At 38.8% G+C, this 20773-nt stretch overlaps 1 protein-coding gene and 1 long non-coding RNA gene across 6 annotated transcripts in view; one reads left to right on the plus strand and one right to left on the minus strand.

The window, feature by feature from the left end:
• The window catches only part of LOC130083539 (uncharacterized), a 104197-nt gene that overhangs the window by 6656 nt on the left and 76768 nt on the right, over window positions 1-20773 (plus strand). The window lies entirely within an intron of this gene.
• Window positions 520-20636, minus strand: mst1rb (macrophage stimulating 1 receptor b). 4 transcript variants are annotated; one of them, XM_056248608.1, is made up of 21 exons: window positions 19002-19031; window positions 17429-18724; window positions 13268-13444; window positions 13063-13185; window positions 12738-12908; window positions 10450-10610; window positions 10102-10240; window positions 9830-9966; window positions 9203-9382; window positions 8998-9097; window positions 7767-7985; window positions 7348-7494; window positions 7063-7216; window positions 6810-6902; window positions 6202-6414; window positions 5592-5672; window positions 5004-5185; window positions 4664-4773; window positions 3080-3245; window positions 2856-2992; window positions 520-1897 (listed from the first exon to the last, which is right to left on the minus strand). In XM_056248608.1, exons 1-21 carry the CDS (start codon window positions 19014-19016, stop codon window positions 1666-1668), a joined length of 4233 nt encoding a protein of 1410 aa, XP_056104583.1. In that variant the 5' UTR covers window positions 19017-19031; the 3' UTR covers window positions 520-1665. The 4 variants fall into 4 exon arrangements, with proteins under 4 accessions (XP_056104583.1, XP_056104586.1, XP_056104584.1 ...); XM_056248609.1 differs by lacking the exon at window positions 19002-19031 and adding an exon at window positions 20291-20636 and having other exon boundaries at window positions 522-1897; XM_056248610.1 differs by lacking the exon at window positions 19002-19031 and adding an exon at window positions 18853-18914 and having other exon boundaries at window positions 522-1897; window positions 17429-18815.

Consider the following 20773-nt stretch of genomic DNA (forward strand, 5'->3'; position numbering starts at 1 on the left):
CAACCATACAAACATTCACCGCGCTATCTAGATAGCCTGCTGACGATTCTGGAATTTCGGTCAAACACAGGGTATTTATTTTCGCTGTACAATACGCTTCAAATGATTATTCATATATGTAAATATGGATTACTTTAAATGACAAGACAAGGCGATGTAGCTGTTGTGAAAAACTAATAAAGAATAGCAGTCACAGCAGCAATCGTTCTACCTCCGCAATGTTTAAAGTTTATTGGCCGCCCAACTAGGGAACTTAGGTATCAAAATTATCTCCAAGATTCCCAGAGGTAAATATGACTTGAGAGGGCATTCATGTCCAATTTTTAACTAGGAAACCCATATTTATGATCATTCTGATAACACATGAAGGCAGCATAACCTAGCACAAAAGGAACTAGTGCCGTAAGTGTACGTTGACTGGTCGAACAGATGCAAAACACCGGTACCCGCCATTTTTAAAAAGCTATGTAAACACACACAGTTTATAGCCTATATATTTACTCCAATAATATGGAAATACCGCCGAAATCCAGGCACTTCTCAACCTTTAATCTAAGGAGGAAATCCAACGCGACTATGAAGGGAACAAGCGAAACATGATTATGTATTTCTGCTCAGATAGCAACATTGGGCATCAACCACAAGCCAAATGCTATAATACTTTTTCGTATACGGTTTACTTTCTTTCTACTGTTTACTTATCTAATATAAACTAAGGAAGACGTTCTCAGCGTTGTCAAAATAAAAATCCCACACAACGGCACGACGTAAGTGACAGAGTTTCTACTGGCAGTTCTCGGGGGACCACCCTGGTGGCTAGTTCCTATAACTGAGTGCAAAAGCCCCTATTAAATACATATACCGTGCACCAGTATGGATACTGTTAAAATAGTACTGTTTAAGTAGTATTCTAGCATGCTATTTAAAGAGGCCACATTATTCGCTTTTACAAAGTCTTGATTTTGTTATTGGGGTCTACTAGAATAGGTTTGCATACTTAAATGTTTAAAAAGAACATAATTTTTCACATATTTGACATTGTTGCAGCACCTCTCTTCCCAGTCTGTCAGTAATGGTCTGTTTAGTTCCTGTTTCTATGAAGCCCCTCCTTACGAAAAGAACAATGTGCTGATTGGTCGGCTGGACCAGTGTGATTGGTCAACTTCTTTGGGCGTGTTTTGTAAAATGTCACAACCCTTACCATAACCGCAAGTTTCAACACACTACTAATGCAACTGCAACTTTTTTTGTGTATGCCTCTGGGGGGGAATTATGATTATAAATTAGGGATATTGTGACGTGTACGTTACCAGAAGAAAACTCAAGACTACAATCGAGTCGTTTCAGGGAGTTCAGAAACAGTGCGCACTGATATAGAGGAGAACTCCCTTTATAGTGGACTTTGTGCTTTGTAACTTTGCAGGGCTTTTTCATGCTCAAACAGCAACATTACACACTAGAGAAAAAAGCATAACAAGTCCTCTTTAAAGCACAGTCATTAGGTGTGTAGTGTGTTCATATGCTTTCAAGTCGCTCTCGCGGTACTTTGATGTCATACACCGATCAGTCTGCGCAGCACCACTTCAAGTCGAACACACCTACTGCCTTGTCAGCAAGGCCGTTAAAAAGACTCCCTTTTTAGTGAGTATCAAACCAGTTAGCCAATCAGCTAGAGACTGAGCCTGCATCATCTGCATCTGACGAATCATATTCATCGGCAGAGTCTGTTAGAGCGGGGTAGGGCCGGGGCTGGTCCAGATTGACGTATGTGACCTTCAGGCTGATGTAGTGTTCCCCCTCCAGGCTGGACAGGATACTCATTACAGCGGACACTAGTGTCGAGAAGGTTGGTCTCTTCTCAGGGTCGGGGTCCCAACACTGCAGCATAATGGCAAACCTGCAGATAGAGTTGAGGGTCAGTCATCTCTCAACTGGTTCACCTCAATTGAAAAGTGACCGGCTTTGTCATACTATATTTGCAAATCAGGCATCTGACGTCATAGTAACCCCATATAAACTTGAGTCAAACATATTCTCAGTTTCCATGGCTGAACTTCACCACCCGTCATGTTTCCACATCCTGTTACAACACTCTGAGTCACTAACCATTCCTTAAATTATGACAGTGTTCCAGAGTTTCCAACTCTGCCCTTTAAAATGTAGTTCTGTTGTTCAATATAACTTATGACTGGAAAAGGCTCTCAGTCAATCAGATTAGAGAACCAGAACTAACTGTTGTGTGTGACAAAGATAATACTTTTGTTTTGCTTTAAATATCTAAAACTTTAAAAAAATAAAAAAACGTATTTTGTTATGGAACTCTTTTATAATATTCCCAGACATATTTTTCACAGTTCAACTCTGGCTAAAAGCTAAACGTTGGGTTAGTGATTGCTGGAAATTTATCAAGGTTTACAAAGTTTTGCAGTGTCACTTGGGGAACATTAAAAACTGTGTTGGTTTTTAAATATTTCCCTCTGTCTGAAAGTGAATGATGATTAACTCTCTGAGTGTAGTGCTTGAGGTGATGGATAATTGAAGGGACATTCACAATAACCTTTCGATTGACCTTTTCCACCGCTCTGAATACTGAGTAAGCTCTAAACCCTCTGAACCTCAAATGGTGGAAAAACACTAAACGGACTGACAGCTACTTAAAACCATTGAAATTCCAAAAGGCCATGTCACTCTTGTGGAGCAATGTCTAAAAACAAATGGAAGAATGGAAAACAACTGCAGAATAAAACCAGCCTGTGTAAGCCAAACTTTCTACTATACACCAACATTATCGATCGACTAATAAAAAGTAAGTTGGAGTATATAAGTGCATCCTGTAGAAAAATAGAGAAACTTACAAGGGACCCGGACAATACTGTGGCTGAGGCAGCCGCCGCCCCTTTAAGAGGTAATGTGTGATATCATATGGGTCAACTTCAGGGTACGGGCTGGCTCCTCGTGTGAGCATCTCCCACATCAGAACCCCAAAAGACCACTGCAGTTAAAGACAGAATAAAAAGTTGAGACATACTTACTGTAATCCAGTAGTTAAACGTAAGCATATTTCATTTTCATATCTCACCACATCTGACTTGGTCGTGAACTTCTGCGTCTGCAGGCTCTCAATGGCCATCCATTTAACAGGTAATTTGGCTTTCCTGTGATCCTGGACGCTGTAGTACTCCTTCTCAAGCACATCTCGAGCCATTCCAAAGTCTGCTACCTTTACGGTGTAGGATTCATCAAGCCTGAGAGAACAGTTTGAGTCAGTACCAAATTCACAATTGCACTTTCAACTTCACTGTGCATTTACATACATAAGAAAGAATAGTTGGTAGAGGTAAAGTAAAATAATGCATAGATGTTCTAACAAATATTGGAGCTTTGCAAGCTGACTTTTTATCAGTTTGGAGCCCTAAAGGACCCGATATACTAACGGCGAAGTTCTTTTTCGTTCTTAGCTTAGGGGTAAAAAGATGTATGAAATACCTGAGCAGTTTTATGCTGTTAGCAAACATCATGATGCCGACTACACTGTTGACAGCGGTGTTTAGATTAATATGTGAACATGTGCTGCGTGTTTTCCTCTCAATAACAAAATAAACACACAACAAAAATGACAGCGGTGAGAAAACAGCAGTTAAGAAAGCATCTGATCATAGCGATGTGAAAATGTCTTTCTTCTTTCAGCCAAACACAATCGTGTTTATCGAGTTATATTAAAAAATATCATGGCTCTTTCAAGCTTCCATACGGCTTCAGGGGGTTAATAAATGCCTTCTGAGGCGAAGCAATGCATTTTTGTAAGAAAAATAACTATATTTATAACTTTGTAAACTATAAATTACTGGCTTCCAGAGTGCCGGCTGAAGAGTAAACTCTGACCCGACGCATGACGTATTGAGGAACGCGGAAGCGCAGGGGATAGAGCAAAACAAAACACCTGTCACAAATTAGAAGTCTAAAAAGACAATTTTTAAAGAGAAATGTCGGAGGAGCATGAATTTGTTGCCCAGCCCTATTTGTTTGAACCGCGAGAGGCGTCTACTCAATGAAGCTTACGCTACGCCTAACTCCTACGTCATACGCCGTATCTCGACTCTCTCGTGAACGCATGGATGGACGTTACCGGAAGTTAGTGATTACAGTTTATAAAGTTATAATTATGGATATTTTTCTTACAAAAACACTTCACTCCAGAAGGCCTTTCATTAACACCCTGAAGCCGTATGGATTACTTTTATGATGGATGGATGTGCTTTTTTGGGCTTAAAAAAATGGTACCATTCACTCCCATTATAAAGCTTAGAAGAGCTAGGATATTTTTTAATATAACTCCAGTTGTGTTTGGCTGAAAGAAGAAAGTAATATACACCTAGGATGTCTTGAGGGTGAGTAAATTATTCGATAATTAAAATTTTTGGGTGAACTGACCCTTTAATCAGAACGGACCAATAGTAGTTTGAAGGTGTTTGCCAGCCAGTGTGAACTTTTATTGAACATTTGTTTGGCAAGCTGTTTCAAACTCCCAAATCAAAACTCCAAACTTCCAAACTTCGTTTGGGCCTGATTTTGTTTCGAAATGACGTCACATCAGTTTGTTCTTTGATTTCGCTTGAAGTATATCAGGGCCTTAATTCATAATCTTTGTGCGTGCAAAACTCACATGCAATTGCGTGCTGCTAGATCCCGGTGTACGAATTTCTTTTGTGCCAGATACTCCATTCCTTTAGCAACCTGGAGCCCAAAGCCAATCAAATCCTTAACTGTGGGATTCTAGGATAAGACAACAAGACTATATAAGACTAAAAAAAAACAAAAAAAATACTGACACAGTGAGAATCTTAGGCAACATCACTTCCTGGAACTTCTATAAGGTTATGAGCAGTGCAGGAGGTCATGTTGTGAAATCCATCCACAAATACAAACCTGTTGTGCAAGGCAATGGTTCAAGGCAAAATACATAACATATTTGATGTGTCTGAGTTCACTTTCTAGCAACTGACCCTCTTTTCACAGCGAATGAAGTGACGCAAGTCTCCGTGTTTCATGTAAGGTAAGACCACCAAGGGAAGTCCCTCTTCGGGAAGCAGGATACCCAGAAGAGAGAGAACATTACTGTGATGAAATCCCTTCATCAGAATGCCCTCTTTCAGAAACTGCTCCACTTCTTCCACATCCGTTATTCCTACCAGAGAGAAAAAAAACAGTTGTCATGCAAGCATTTATATTATTAAGTCAATTTACATTTAGAGATTGGATTTCTAAAAAATGATCTTAGACCCAGGATGTTGTTTGTAAACAAATGTTTTGAATATTTTGGAATGAAAATAATTTTTTCATAAACTACTATTTATGCATTTGGCAGACACCATAGGAACTTGCATTGCGTTCAAGGTACGGTAGACATTTACTCAGTTATTGCATTCCCAGGGATTCGAACCCATGACCTTGGTTTAAGCAACAGGAACACTGCAAGCCAATTTAAAGGCAGTTCATTGTGAGAAATAAATGTTTTTCATCAGGTAGGTCATCCCAAGAGTGCAGTTCAGATTTTCAGGAGTATCTTTATGAGCCATTGAGGAGTTTCTTACTGTTGAGAGATTTTACAGCACAATGGATTTCTCTGTTGTTGTGGTCAGTGAGGTAACCATGGTAAACGGTGCCGAAGTGTCCTACGAAAAAAAGCATGTTTATTAATCTTCAAGTTCAAAATATGACCTTATTCCCTTTTTCAGTAATTGCATTTTTTTGAGAAATGAAGCAATATCAAGTTCTAAACCCTGGAGTTTAGGGTCAGTCATTTTAAAGATATTAATACTGTTATCCAGAAAGGATGCATTAAATTAATTAAAAGTGACAGTAAAGACATTCATAAGGTTTCAAAAGATTTCTATTTCAAATAAATGCTGTTCCTTTGAACGTTCAGCATAATCAGCATATTAGAATGATTTCTGAAGGATCGTGTGACACTGAAGACTGGAGTAATGATGCTGAAAATTCAGCTTTGCATCACATGAATAAATTACATTCTAAAATTCATTAAAATATAACATATAATATAAATATAAAATGATAAAAATATTTCACAATATTTCTGTTTTTAATGTATTTTTGATCAAAAATCTTATTGATCCCAATCTTTCTAACGCAAATATATTGAACTTATTTGCAGCATTCAGCATGTTTGATTTATAAGCATACCCTTTCCGATGATCTGGTGGTGGTGAACCTTGAGCATGGAAGCTGGGATCAGCACGTCCTTCACCTCCTCCAGAAGCTCAGGGCGGAAACTGGTGATGGAGATCTTCTCTGGGGGCATGAGAGGGGTCAGGGTTGTGTCCAGGGTGCCTGTGTAGGCCAGGCCGGGGAACGCCACGACCCCAGCGGGTGCAATGATGGTTGTGACGGGCAGTTCTACAAGGAGCAGAGAAAAATGGAAGTGCTTTTAGCCTTGAAGTAAATGTGTAGACCTAATATTTCATGTGAACAGAAATTAGGGTTGTGCTCTTAGTAGGACACATACCGGTACTTTATTTTAAAGTTACATTTAATAAGATATATATACATATATATTAAGTCATATATTATGATATATAATGTTTGTTTCCATTTATTGTTCTTGCGCATGGAATTAGAATCAGAACCGAACCAGAACTGTTCCCCCATCCCTAGTAGAAACCATTCAATTATATATCTAAAACTTATATTGAAAAATATTTCAATAAAAAAATATGACAACGCTGATAATTCAGTGATCGATCATTATGATCTTTTTTTAATTGGTTGCTGATGTGAAGGTGTCGTCTCACCACGTCTGTAGTCTCCTAAAGGACATAAATCCACACTATTATTACGTGAACGACTGTGGGAAAAATAAGACAGACGACTTTCTGCCAGCGAAGCTGTGGATTTAAAAGAAAAAAGAAAAAAAAAGTATTGATAAAATCGATAGTCTTAACTGTGCTTGCTAAGATGTGTAACTGAAAAATGACTGAAAAAGATTTGACCGCAAAATAAGACTTGGCATTGCTTAAATGAAGGGAAAATGTGAAATGTGCTCACCTTTTTTCTGCTTCCTCAGATGTTTCAGCACAATGAAGGCCATAACCGCACCCGTGACCAGAGCTGCCAGTATGCCAAGCACAATACCCACCATATAGTGGTTACTGACCAAGATTACAGTGCCAACATTATGTGTGTACCCATTAACTGTTACCTGGCATGAGGAAATAGTACTGATGTCAGAGTAAGGTTGTATTATGCAACTAATGGCAATCGAGGTGCTTTGGCTAAAGACAAGGTAAAATTACTGCATTTATAGATCTCCACATATTTTCAAGCACTCACCTTCACAGGTAAACCCTCACTGGGAATAGTGATATTATTAGGGATCCTGCATGTGATCTCATTATCTAGAACTTTAGCACCACAGTCAACGTCTCCAACCGTCATCGTGATTGACATGCAAGAACTCACAAGGTTCAACTTCTGATGCTGCGTCATAAGACAAAAAAAGTTGTATAATCACAAACAGTGTCTTTATAGTGAAAGATATTACTAGTGAAAATTATTTATCTTTAAATATGATTTAGCTTTTAAAATGTTACAAATTCTAAAATCCTTTATTTCCAGGTTTTTAAATGTGGTCTCAGACTTTTGGACCCCATAAAATATTATCAAGGCATACATTGAAAGATGATTGAGAGTGAAAAAAAGTCAGAGCAGCAATGGAATAATGTGATTTAATAATGGAAGTCTCTACATACATGCAAGGACACTTCATCAAACCCAGGGTAGAGTCTCAGTATGTGACCTTCAGTCTCAAACGGGATGGGTCTGCCATAGGGGTGGTAGGAGAAGTCTTGTTTCCACAGGCCAAGCACTCCGTCCATGTCAAACGAGAGCTCGCCCTCTTCGGTCTCATCTCGATGGAAGACGGGGGTGATGCACTCCATTCGGGTGGGTTTTGCTTTACCCCTGCACTCCTTCAGAGGACAACAGTACGGAAAAAATGTAAAACAAGGCGAATGTCAGGTTGTGCAATGTGTCCACAAATATATATCTGTTCGCTTTGATGCTGCAATCTAAAAACACTAAGGCTGCACTGCAAACGTAAAGATTTAAAACACTTTAATCTTTCATTTATAATCGCAGCTCTCGGTGGAAGAACCGAGAAAACATTATGAAAGTCTAACATGCTCCGAAGCCACCAAAATCTATGCATTGTTGTTGTGGTCAATAAGGGTGTGTTCACACTTGGCAGGTTTGGTTCAATTAAAACGAACTCTGGTGCAATTTTTGTTGTTGTTGTTGCCATTTTTAGGTTTGGTATTAAAAATGACAGTGTGAACACAGAGTGAACCAGGACTAAATGTGTCATTTTCTTTTTTGGTCTGGACCAAAGGAACCAAGAGAACCAAACTACAAGTGTGAACACACCCTTCAGAGAGTAGGTAGATTCATCCAACTACATATATAATCTTTAAACAGAAAATAAATAAAGAGTGCTGGACACTTGTAGCTTTAAAGAGTTAATTTTATACATTTTTAAACATTTATTAAAATTTATTATAATAATATTATAATTGATTATTACCCTGAAAGCCACATATAAAGTTTTTATTTGTGCCAAAAAATCATCATCATTTAGTTTTTAAAGTTATCCAATTTTTGTTAATTAAATTGGCTGCTGTGCCTTTAAGACGATTATATGATTTGAAATGAGATACAGTGCTTTGAAAACATGCAACTGAAACAGATCCGACTGAACTAGATATTTAATGTTCTTAAGGATTTTAGAATTAACCGTTTTCCATCCTACAGTAGCTTCAATAAATCTTTGTGAACTTTTGAGTTCTGAAAGTTACAGAATAATACAATACATTTTTATTTTAAACTATTAAGCAATATTCCTCATGATATATGACCCCTTTAAATAAACAAGGCAAAAGATCAGTAGTATCAAATATCTCAAGAGCAAACGTTTACAGTTCATACAGTGGAAACAGGCTTGAGGTGGCTTTCTTTGGGTTTAAAGTAGACAACAGTTTTGTAGACAGAGTCCAGATTTCGGCCTTCAATGACGATTCTTGACCCACTGCAATTCAGCAAGATAAAAATGTTAGACAATCCATATTTTTTCTGAAAGCTTTTCTCAGTTGCCAATAAGTAAACAACTTATAACTTCCTGCATCTACAGTACCTGTCAAAGCTGCAATCGGGCAGCACCGCAAGAATCTCAGGGGTCTTTTTGTAGCGGAAGACGTTAGTGGTCACAACACGGGACTTATCGATGTAGACACGGAGCACCACGTCCTTCACCTCCGTCACAGGCTGAGAGACACATACGATGGAGGACAGGTTTCCTCTGGCCACAGATACACTGAAGCATGAACACCATTGCGTATTGTGTGAAACTGTGCATTTTAGACCTGGCCAACAGTAACATGCATTTACATACTTTATGATATATTTCACACATTTTGCAAAACAATTAAATTAATAATTACTGTAATATATCATATACATGTAATACCAATCAGTTTGGGGATTTTTTTTTTCTTCAGCAAGGAAGGACACATTAAATTGATCAAAAGTGACGTAAAAGACATTTATAATGTGATTCAGCCTTCGTGATCAAATGAGACTTATTTCAAAGACATAAAAAAAAATCAAACCAACCTTAACATTTTTTAAAGTTAGTGTAGATTATTTTAATATAATAAATTGTGTTTTAGGCATATTCACACAAAAATGTATTTGATATAATTGGCAGTGCCTCTTCAGGCCACCAGTTGAAAACTGATATAATGGATACACACACACACACCTTCGGATTGGACATGTTTCTCCATCAAGTGTAACTTTCCTGTTCTTGCCAGAGTCCAGATAAAGACCCGTGATGGTGATGAGGGTTCCTCCGTCCACCGGCCCATAGTCAGGTTGAACCTCAGTGATGTTTGGAACCTGGTGAAAAAAGGATGTTGAGCAAAGGTAATCTTGTCAACACACTTGCTAATGGCTATTCTTAAAAGAAATCAAGTTGACATTTTTAAGAGAAGAAAATGCATGTTTTGCTTGTGTAACAAATGAACTAATTACCACAAAGGTGAATCCAGGCATCTCTGCACTTCCTTCAATAGAGTAACGGCCCTCCACTCGGCCCTCGTGCACTTTTGCTGTGACGTTCACTGGTTTAAAAAGTGGCTCTGACGCCCCAGAGCGGATCTTACACAATAAGCTGGGCAGAAAAATGACCAGTTACATGACTTAAACACTTACCTTCATTCAACCATGTAAAATGCAAAAATCTTTCTACTTTCCATGAGCATACAAAATCTAATGCAAATATTTATATGAAAATGAAGCTTAACTGACTAATGACTTTTTCAAAAATCCACTTTTATTGTTATTCATCATCTGTAAGAAGAGGAAATCAGGAATACTTACTGTGTGTTGTTGCTTTTGTGAGGCTGGACCACACAGGCGGTCTCACCCAGCTTCACCTCATGGGTTCTGGTCGTGATGGCGGGTCGCAGGGGCGACTGGAACTCCCATCCGCACAGAGTTATCTCACTCTGACCATCAGGGGGCGCTGTCTTGGGGAAAAACTGAGCACAGAACATTTCCATTCATGTTTTATTTGCTAAATGCTTTCTTTTACCCTGTGGGTAAACATATATAAACACATGTATACACTACCGGCCAAAAAGAAAAAAAGTCACTGTTTGGATTTAAATAGGCAAATGCTTAAGAGATCATTATTGCCGTGATTACTATGTTTCTAGCATGTTATATGTTTGGCAAAAGTTCTTCTAATCCTAATTGATGGAGTGTGTAGCTTTTCATTTCTTAAACAACCATGTAGGAAGAAATATCATGGCCATATTCCATTGTGAAAGAATGGTTGGGAGGGAGCATGAAGAATCCTTTTCACACATGAATTGGCACCTCTGAGTCCAGACCTTAAATTCATTGAAAGTCGTTGGGATGTGCTGGAGGAGACTTTACAAAGTGCTCGACTCTTGCATTGACAATTTAAGAACTTGACCAAAAAATTATGGAAATATGGAATATGGTCATGATATGTCTTACTAGTGTTACGGTACACGGTGGTAGGGAGCACGAGGAGACGAAGAATAGAAATAAACTGGATTTAATTCCAAACTCAGGAGAACACAGTATAACTTTACACACCATACACAAACGAGAACGGACAAGGAATGAGGGAGAACGCAGGGTTTACAACAGATAGGTGAAACAAGACACAGCTGGGGCAAATGAACAGATAATGAATAACAGGTGAATAGAGGGAATGCATTGATGTCACGTGTCCCACGTGAACACGCCCCCTCAGCTGGACTGAGTGGCAAAAGAGCTGCTGCGTGACTGGATTTAATAGGGGAAACTGCGGAAACGAGAGTAAAACAAACGATGTTTGGACTCGATATAAGTGTTCCTTACAATTTAGGCCTACCAAAGATCCAGTGATCCATATTGACACGCAGCCATTGTGTTTCCTGACATTTGTGTGCCTGATTTCGACGCCGGGGAAATACGTGAAGCAAATTTGCCTGTGAACGCTTTATATAAATACAATATAGGTAGGTCTAAATCCAGGTGATCACTCATATCAATGTTATATATAGGCTATAATCATTAGACTATAATCATTAGGCTATAAAACTTGTAGCCTATAGTTTTTTTTTGTCATGACAACGCATGTGGTCATGTAAACACGGGAAACCCGTTTTCTTTTACACTGGTAGTTTTTTGCCTCTTACTCGGATTTCGAATTATGTAAACGCATTAACCTGCTTTCTGCTTTTTTTTCTCATCTCGTGCAGCAGAAGTAGAAGTGGTTCAGTCAAAACGCTGCATCTGTAACTGCATGACATGAGAGAATATACGAGCTGTAAGTTTCCCGCTGACATGTTGCAAGCTTTATTTAACATCAACCGACAAAACAAATGAAGTCAGATACGCAAATGATTGTTTTGTCGTCACACGGTCATGGCCTGATTTATTAATAAAGTCATGTAAACACGGTTTACTTGTGTTGTCATGGTTACTGGTTTGCATGTAAACGGGAAACTGGTTATTTCAATAAGCTGATATATGTGAGTTATCATCTTACTGGTGTGCATGTAAACATGCTCAATGATAACTGCAAATCCACTTTTCTCTGGAGTCAAGTTGATTCTATGAATTGCATCGATCCATTTGCTTCTCTGTTCTGTAGCTTTTGGCAGTCTGTAAAAATATACCTCAGATTTCTTGTGAAATGTAGTTGTACAGTCAATCGCAAAGCTCTTTCCCATTTTAGATGTGTTTTTTGTGTTTTTCACGGCATTCACGCTGAAAACCAATGCTGCCGCTCAGTCTTTTTGCCACTCGAGTGGGCGTGACCGCAATCACTCCAGCTGACGGTGACGTCATACGCATTCCCTCTATAACTAACACTAACGAGGAGCGGGAAACTGGAAACAGGACTGAACCAAATACACAAAGAACGGGGGAAACACAGGACATACATGTAACAACTAGTTCCTACATGGTTGTTTAAGAAATGAAAAGCTACACAGTACACACTCCATCAATTAGGGTTAGAAGAACTGTTGCCAGGCAGTGCATGCATGTATATATATATATATATATATATATATATATATATACACATTCTTTACATCTACAGTGTTGTTGTAGACTGTACGATTAATTTTCAAATCATATCTCACCTCTGTGATGCCGGGCGGACATGACTCATTTCCCCAGTATCCCCTGCACTCAGAAGCCCAGGTGCACTGACCCGAGCACCAGCCACACCCCATGAACTTTGGTGCGGTCAGGCACATGGCACATGTGAGGAAGTGCCGGCAACCTGGACCTCTCTGAGGCACCTGAATCATCTGCCAGTTATGAATATAGAACTGTTATTAGCCCAAAGAAGGAATAAAGGCTTCTGGAAACTTGGCCATGTCCACTTGGAATATTTCTTGCATACTGCATACTAATTAAAAAGATTTATGTGAAATCATGGTTGGAACTTTATCTGGATCATACCTTATCTCCAACAACAAACAGTAGATGGTCTGGGGAGAGAACCGCAGCGGTAGACGACACCTTCTGGTTCTCTACAAGGGAGTAATTGGCAAAGATGACCGGGCTGGACCTTCTCAGGACAAGCTGTGGTGTGAAAAGAAAAGAGGTTGATATAATGATAAATCAAACTGGCATAGCTAGCAACAATCTTCTTTCTGATCCACACCTGCAAGAGTCTCCCATCTGATGTGCCTATATGAGCCACTGTCTTGTTCTCGATGCTGGTGACCAGTATAGAAGTGAGCAGAACGCCTCTCATCTGTCTGTTGAAGAGGTCTACTCTGTAGTACGGCTGAGACACCAGGGTGGGCTGATCTCTGCAGGTCATATTGTGCTCCATGCTCTGATCACACATATGCAAGAAAACAAACAAAAGAGTTGCACTGCTGTATTACAGATATCTGTTTGTCTGTCTTTATTATAGATGCTCCGTGGTACAACATCCAAAAGTTAGACATTTTCACAAACACTTTCATTCATTTTCTAAAATCAGTCATTTACCCACAGTCAAAAGTTATTTGTATGTTTGTAAATAAATAACTAGAATGAACATAACATGAAAATAACATTTGGGATGTTCAAAAAAGGAAGAAATAATGAATAAATAAAAAATTTAAAATAGGTCAATACAGTCAATTAAAAAAAAAATACATATAGTAAAAAAATAAAGATATACTGTACTGTAGAAAATACAAAATAAATTTGTAAAATAAAAAAGACAGACAGATAGATAGATACATAGACAAAACGATGAACGATATAGACAGATAGATAGAAAAATTAAAGATAGAGAAGCATACAGATAGAAAAATTAACGATAGAGAGACAGATAGATAGAACAATGACAGACAGACAGAGAGATAGACAGACATACAGACAAAGAGATAGACAGACAGACATACAGATAGACAGATAGATGGACAGACAGACATACAGATAGACAGACAGACAGACAGACAGACAGACAGACAGGAATTGACAAAAAATTTGATATTCCAGTAAACTAGGCCACCAATTTAGAATCTTACCACAAAAATTGTGGTCCCATAACACAAACAAACTCAGTCTCAAATTGCCTTAGTACTGTGGTGCTCTGGTGAATACTTAGCCTGGGAAAACCCAGACAACCTCCGGCAAATTTAGATTTGCTCTGAAAGTTAGTCTGGCAAAGAGCTCATTCATGCCCATTTCCAATCTGTCGAAATCGAGGCACCAATCAGAAACATTGGGGCGGGCTTTACACGATGACGACAGCGCTGGGATTTTGAAGCAGATTTTGTAGCCTACATTACAAAGATGGATGCCACCGTCGAACATCACTCGTTCGAATCAGCTATCGCGTCTGTTTTAAGCGATTTGAACGTTTCCTTTTTGTTAAAAACCGAGCAAAGAACAACACTCGGAGATGTTTCTCCGCCGCTCTGCATACGTCATCTCCTTCATCGCTCTGATTGGTTTTAGGTCTATCCGCGACATCCGTTGGTGACGCCCCTCTGGAAATGATTTGTCTATGACGCTTTGCCAGACCATAACTCAGTTACGACTGAGAATGGTCTGGTTTTAACCAGGCTAGTGAATACTATCATGGTATTCTGCTCTGCTGTAAACTACGGTGAACTCTTACATGTAGCTCTCTGAAGCCTTTCCTGTATTGTTTGGCATAGACATTAACCACACAACCCCTGATCAACCCAAAAAAGTGTCTCTGACTGACTATATATTTATATAGTCTGATTTACCACAAACTAAACTAGCTCTATGCAGATGCTGTTAAAAAAAAAAAAAACATTTTTACCTGTTCAAAAATGCTAAATCATCCTTTTTAACAAAGTGAGTAATCTGTCTCTCATTGAAATCTAAAAAAATACACTGTCATTTTCTCCCTTTTCCACTCATTTCCCATAAACATTGACCACAATGGAAAAAAAACCCTCTTAACTACACTAACACACACTCATACACACATACCAGCTGTAAACTGTGTTTTTATAGCACCAAACTCGCAATCACACTCTGAGATTTCCGAGACATTCTCCCACACATTACAGGGATATTTGGATTGCGTACAAGTAGGCAGTTCTCATCTGGACACTAAAACAATGATCTCTGGTGAAAACTTATTTTCCCATATTTTAAAACACTTGCCACACATTTATGCTGCTTCTAACTCATTTAAATTTTCAAATGTACATTAGCATTATAGGCATATACAGAAAAATGTTAAGGTATGATACAAATAAGTTTCTTGCAAATATGCAGTGCCCGCAAAAAGAATTCAGACATGCAAAAATGATTCCAGTGTCACTGCATTAGATATATCAAACCAAGAGGAAAGCCTCGACTGACTTCATATACCCACTTAAAGTCATCTGACACTTACTGGTTAAAAAAAGTAATTGAAAAAATGGCTTAGAAAAGAGTTTTTAACATACTTAGTACACATCCTCATGCTAGTATTAGGCAGTGTTGCCAGATGTACGATAATTATCGTATTTGTACGATCATTTTGACCTCTGTACGATGTACGATCAATAATGAAAAAAATCCCATAATGTACGATAATTTCAGAATTTTGTGACACTTCAATCGGAGGTCATTGTAATCATAGTGTTTCTCGGTTAATACTCATTGATCTAGCTGTGGATCCACGTCATGATTGTGAGGAGAAAGTGATGGTGAGAGAGCACGGTAGAGAGGGAGAGAGCAAGAGACCCTGCGTCATGAACTCCCCCCCCCCCCCCCCCCCCCCCCCCAAAAGATACTTGGATATTTCCAATCTGGCAACACTGTATTTAGGACACATACCATAATCATGAACTCAAATGTCCTCCTCCCTAATTTCAAGTTTCTCTGACACCCTCAGTGGAGCCTAAAAGTGTTCTATCTGCCGCATGCCCAAAAATGTTCCTCTAAAACACTTTGCCTTTCAAGTGCATTTTTCCATTCAAATTTTTGTTAATGTTCCAAAACCTTCCGCAAAACTGAAAATCAGACTTTTAATGCTTTCTATAATGAAAGAAAATGAAGCTAGCATATCCTGTAAGTGGCTGAGATTGTCTTCTAAGAATCCTGCTGTGATACAGAGCAGGGGAACATTAGATTTAAGTAAGTTATTTAACAGATGTTAGATAGCAGAAGCAGCGCTATTGCAGGCTTGAATATGAAATATAGCCTACATAACAGAAAAAATATTTTTTTTTTTAAACACACACTCACACACAAAGTCTACGTAAGAATCTTGTCTTAAAAGGCATGATGAAACTCAAAATGATGGAAGCACCAAAAACTTAAAAACTGGGGGTTTTAAAGTGTTATTTTGCCAGCAGGCCAAGCAGGTCACTGTTTTGCAAGTCTGATTCAAGTTTTATATCATTTCCAAGTCATGAGTAATGTCTCAGACGATCAGACTCACAAAAAGCACAGCCCAAAAAAAACAGTGACTATAATGCAATATCAACCTCATAAACCTTTTAACTATCTTTGACTATCTGTCTGAACCAACTGTCCAGCGGGTGCCAAATGGCTTTGCAACTGTGTTTTCCCCAAGAATTCTATTGGACTTCAATAGTTGCTTTTAATTCCTGCATTAACAAAAAAAATGTGTTGCATTTTGTGTGCATGTGTGCCACAGGCGCAATAACACTTAATAGGTGCTTGAAAAACAGATTGCATCTCTGAGCCTCAGTGTAAATTACAAAAAGGATTTTACATGGTTTCTTCAATCAGACGACACAGTTATTGTTTTATGAGTGTAGTGCATTCAGTGCCATTTTTACTCTCTATAGACGTTGAAATCCTAACAAACGCAAAGACATGAGACAGAATATACAAGAAAGTGACTTATGACCCAGACTGTGGTCACTCAAACCATTTTACAACAAAATAACAAAAAATAAAGCAACAAGCCAATTAAAATACCTTTAGGCTTTTCCTAAGGTGGCAAGGTACGACATTGCCCACTTAGAAAGCTTTGCAGGTCTCAATGTAAAACAATAACATGCGAAATGAGAGAGTGTAATGGGAACAGACTGAAGACGGAAACAATTAAAGCCGACATATGGAAAGTTATGATGGACAAGAAATGCAATCCACCAGCCAATTCTTCAAAACCACACGTAAAGTCATGTGCTAAAATTAAACATTCAAAACAGTGTGGCATTTACATGTTTATTTGTGGTGCTTAATTGCATTTTTCCTTTAGAAGTCATAGATCGTTTTCTGCGGTAATCGACAGTATGTCGAGGATGCTTTCCATAAAACTGGTTCAAAATCGTACAGAATTTACGGTAGATTGTTGTGAACAAAAACAAAGCTGAAATGTACCAACCTCGTGTGGGCAGCTCTCACAGGGCTGAAAATGGCAAAGGCCTCTGGAAAGCTGTTCTGGTCCCGACTTGCAACAGTCCTCCACTCCGTCATCTATTGCTGTGTTTACTGTATCCATCGGAAACGCACAAAGTGCCGAGTCATCTTCAGGAACACCCGAGTCATCAGTTACAGCGAACACACCATATAAGATATCATCCTCTTCTTCAGCACCCAGCTCATCGGCGAGCTCCCGCCCAGCCTTCCCAAAGTGGGCCGCTTGAACCACGTTGTAGACCACGTCTTTGAAAGGTTCGCTGACATTGCTTCTCCGTCGCCGTTTGGGCTCAAAGCGACACTCTAAAACAATTTCACGATACCGTCGCATCTCCCACTCGTGGCGTGGTAGACGGCCTAGTCTTGTTTGAAAGGGCGAAGTGTCCAAGTCGGTTCTCTCTCGTTGGACAGACAAGAAGTAGACAAAGTCCTGCGTGTAGAAGCTGTAGATGTACTCAATCCTGTATGTCTGCCATAGAGCAGGCAAAACCGTCAACCCTCGGACGTCGGTGTAAAAACCATCCTCGGTTGCAACTGGTCGGCGTACGGAAATGGACATGCGACCGTATTTTTGAGTCACGCTGCTGTTCACTGTTGCCGCGACAAAGAAGTAAACCGTTTGACCCTCTTCCACCATGGAGACTTTAGTTCCCAAAGGACTAGCGATGCAATCCGGACAGAACTGCGGAGAGTTGAACTTCTTCCGGAATAAACACTTTGAAGGCCCAGGAGGTTTTCCATTTTCATGGAGTTGATGGAAATAGCAAACTCCATACTGGGAACTTCCACACGAGTACAAGTACATCAGGAACGTGTCTAGGAGCAACACCTCATTGTCTGTGTCCTCTTGGAAGGGATCTCTTGCGATATCACACAAATTGCATATCTCACACTCCGGACTGGCCACCGGTCCCGTACGGAGTTCCCACAGTTTCCCTAGAGTGATGTTCACTGCCTCGATGACGTTCTGAGAGGCCACATAGACCTCTTGGAAAAGGGAGTTGGCAACTATGTTCTGGATGGGATTGCGGGTCTGAAAGTAAGTCATTGGGTACGGCACCGAGAAGTCCACAGCGATGGGGGCCGTTGGGGGACAAGTGTCTAAGGCAGAAGACATTACAGCCTGTATCCAGACACATGTCACCAGATGAGAGGCCCAATGGACCATGTCCACTCCAGGGTGAAAAAAAAATGGCTGTAGTGTGTTTCGGTTACCTCCAGCAGGCATCTGTCGGAGAAGACATCCTGAAAACAGGAAGCCCTGAGAACAGAACAAACGCAAAAGAAGCTTTATTTAAAATGGTTAATCAATAGCTCAGACAAAAATGATAATTCTGTCATCATTTAGTCATCTAACCCTAAAACCTCATGGATATTAGCAAGTAATACTAATTACTAAGTGATCCTACTATCTTAAAATAAAGGTTTCAGAATCTAAATTATAATAAAAATGACATAAACAATGTCTTAATGTAATGGAGGGAAACATTTCAATGACCGCAAATAATTCTGACATCAGTAAGTCTGTAAACACCAACAGAGGTTTTGCGCATTCATGTCTGTCTGGGCCAGCAGCTTTAAGTCATGTCTCTGCAAGAGAGAAAGTCAATAAAGGTAAAAATAGATATTTTGTACAACTCTGAGACAACAGAATGTTCTATGTAATATTTCTTGGTTTTCCTCCAAGTTATTTATTAACAGGGCTCATCACCATGTTCTACACTGAGGGCCTCTCTAATTGACATTCTTGTCACAATCTAGACGTGCTCTTTTGAGCAAAAGTTGCAAATGGACTGTTCTGCTTTTCAGTCAAGCACTTTTTAAAGTAACAAATGAACTAATTACTTTTCAAAATCGTGCCACAGCATTTGCACCGCGGCACAGAATGCATTACATGTATATAATTTATTTATCTTTAGAGAAACAATGGAAAGTAGTATGCGTTTCTTTAAAACAGATCTCGACCAGATAGTGACCTAAAAATGGATCACAGGTCTCTTTTGATTGCTAAATGCAAATAACAACCATATAACGATGCATAGTTAGGACAGAAATCTGAATGGGCAGGCTTGCATGACTGCCTTACCATGTGCCATGTAAAACATACTAGTCTTTGTTATATTTGCACTGACAAAAAAATAATAATAATCTCAGAGTCCCCAAACTTGTAGAATTTCTGAAATACAGGCTGCTCTATCAAAGTGATGGCTGCTCCATTTTAATTATTTGGATATAACGTTTATGCAACGGTTGAGGTTAACCTGAGATTGTTTAGTCCATGAAAAGGTTATTCAATTTGTGTCTGATATCACCTGACCAATCATTTTTGTAATGCTTATTCGTTTAAATGAACAAACCATATTTGTGATGCTCTGTAACTATGAATCTAATAGGCTACTCTTCTTGCTATTTATAAATTCTTATAATTATTAGTGACAAAATTACCACCGAGATAAAGTTGGCTTGACGTTTGATATTAGTCATTGAGCCTCGGAAATCTTCAATCGTTACCATTTAGCATAGGCTAATGACAAGAGACATGTGTTCAATTTTTTTTCTTTTAAATGAGAACACAAGGTTTTTCGTGTTTTTAATCTGCCTTGAGGTATTGCAACTGATTTATAATGTAATGATGCAGGATAGGGACCGTCTACGAAGTACAAAATAAATTAATTATCTTATAATTAATAATAAATTAAAAAGACAATAAATTATCTAATACTTACAAGGATTGTTTACAGAAAAAAATTAATCTTGTAAATACCTAATTTAATATATATATTTTAATATATCATATTTTTTTATGATAAACAGACAGTAAGAACACACAAACCTGTTAGTGATGATGATAAACCAGCGAAGAACAGATCTCAGGACAGATCAATAAGTGCATTTCCAACTCTAAACGTGTAGACACTTCAACGAGTGAAAACAATGAAAGAAAGGAAACAGCTTTCCAAATATTTTAACAGAATATATTGACTTTCGTTTATACATAAAACCAGATAAGAAACGTTAGCAATACATTTTAGAGAGCTGTCTTGGTGTTTGGGACGGCTGCTTGTTTCGTTTGATGCACGAGCGCCACTGACTGAAACTGATAGGCCCCGCCCACCAGCATACGGGACTGAATCTTGTTTTATACCGTCAATGAATGGAATGAACGCTACTGGTGACGGCATTTTTTCATTAATATTATTTACGCATGCAGACGTTCCTTGATCACGTGATCTAATTAATATTCATTAGCCAATCCTAGTAGGAATCAATATTATTCGTTTAATGAATAGAATAAATAAATCTCATCCAC

This window comes from Rhinichthys klamathensis, unplaced genomic scaffold, assembly GCF_029890125.1.
Source record: "Rhinichthys klamathensis goyatoka isolate OS25496 unplaced genomic scaffold, OSU_Roscu_1.1 h1tg000056l_1, whole genome shotgun sequence".
In the NCBI taxonomy this organism is placed as follows: domain Eukaryota; kingdom Metazoa; phylum Chordata; class Actinopteri; order Cypriniformes; family Leuciscidae; genus Rhinichthys; species Rhinichthys klamathensis.

Bases quoted from the DNA above. Each gene is read 5' to 3' on its own strand.
- mst1rb (XM_056248608.1), bottom strand. The intron at 9,098-9,202 runs GTACTGTAGATG...GCTGAATTGCAG, and splicing joins CCCGATTGCAGCTTTGACAG to TGGGTCAAGAATCGTCATTG. The intron at 7,217-7,347 runs GTGAGTGCTTGA...TCCTCATGCCAG, and splicing joins GTGAGGGTTTACCTGTGAAG to GTAACAGTTAATGGGTACAC.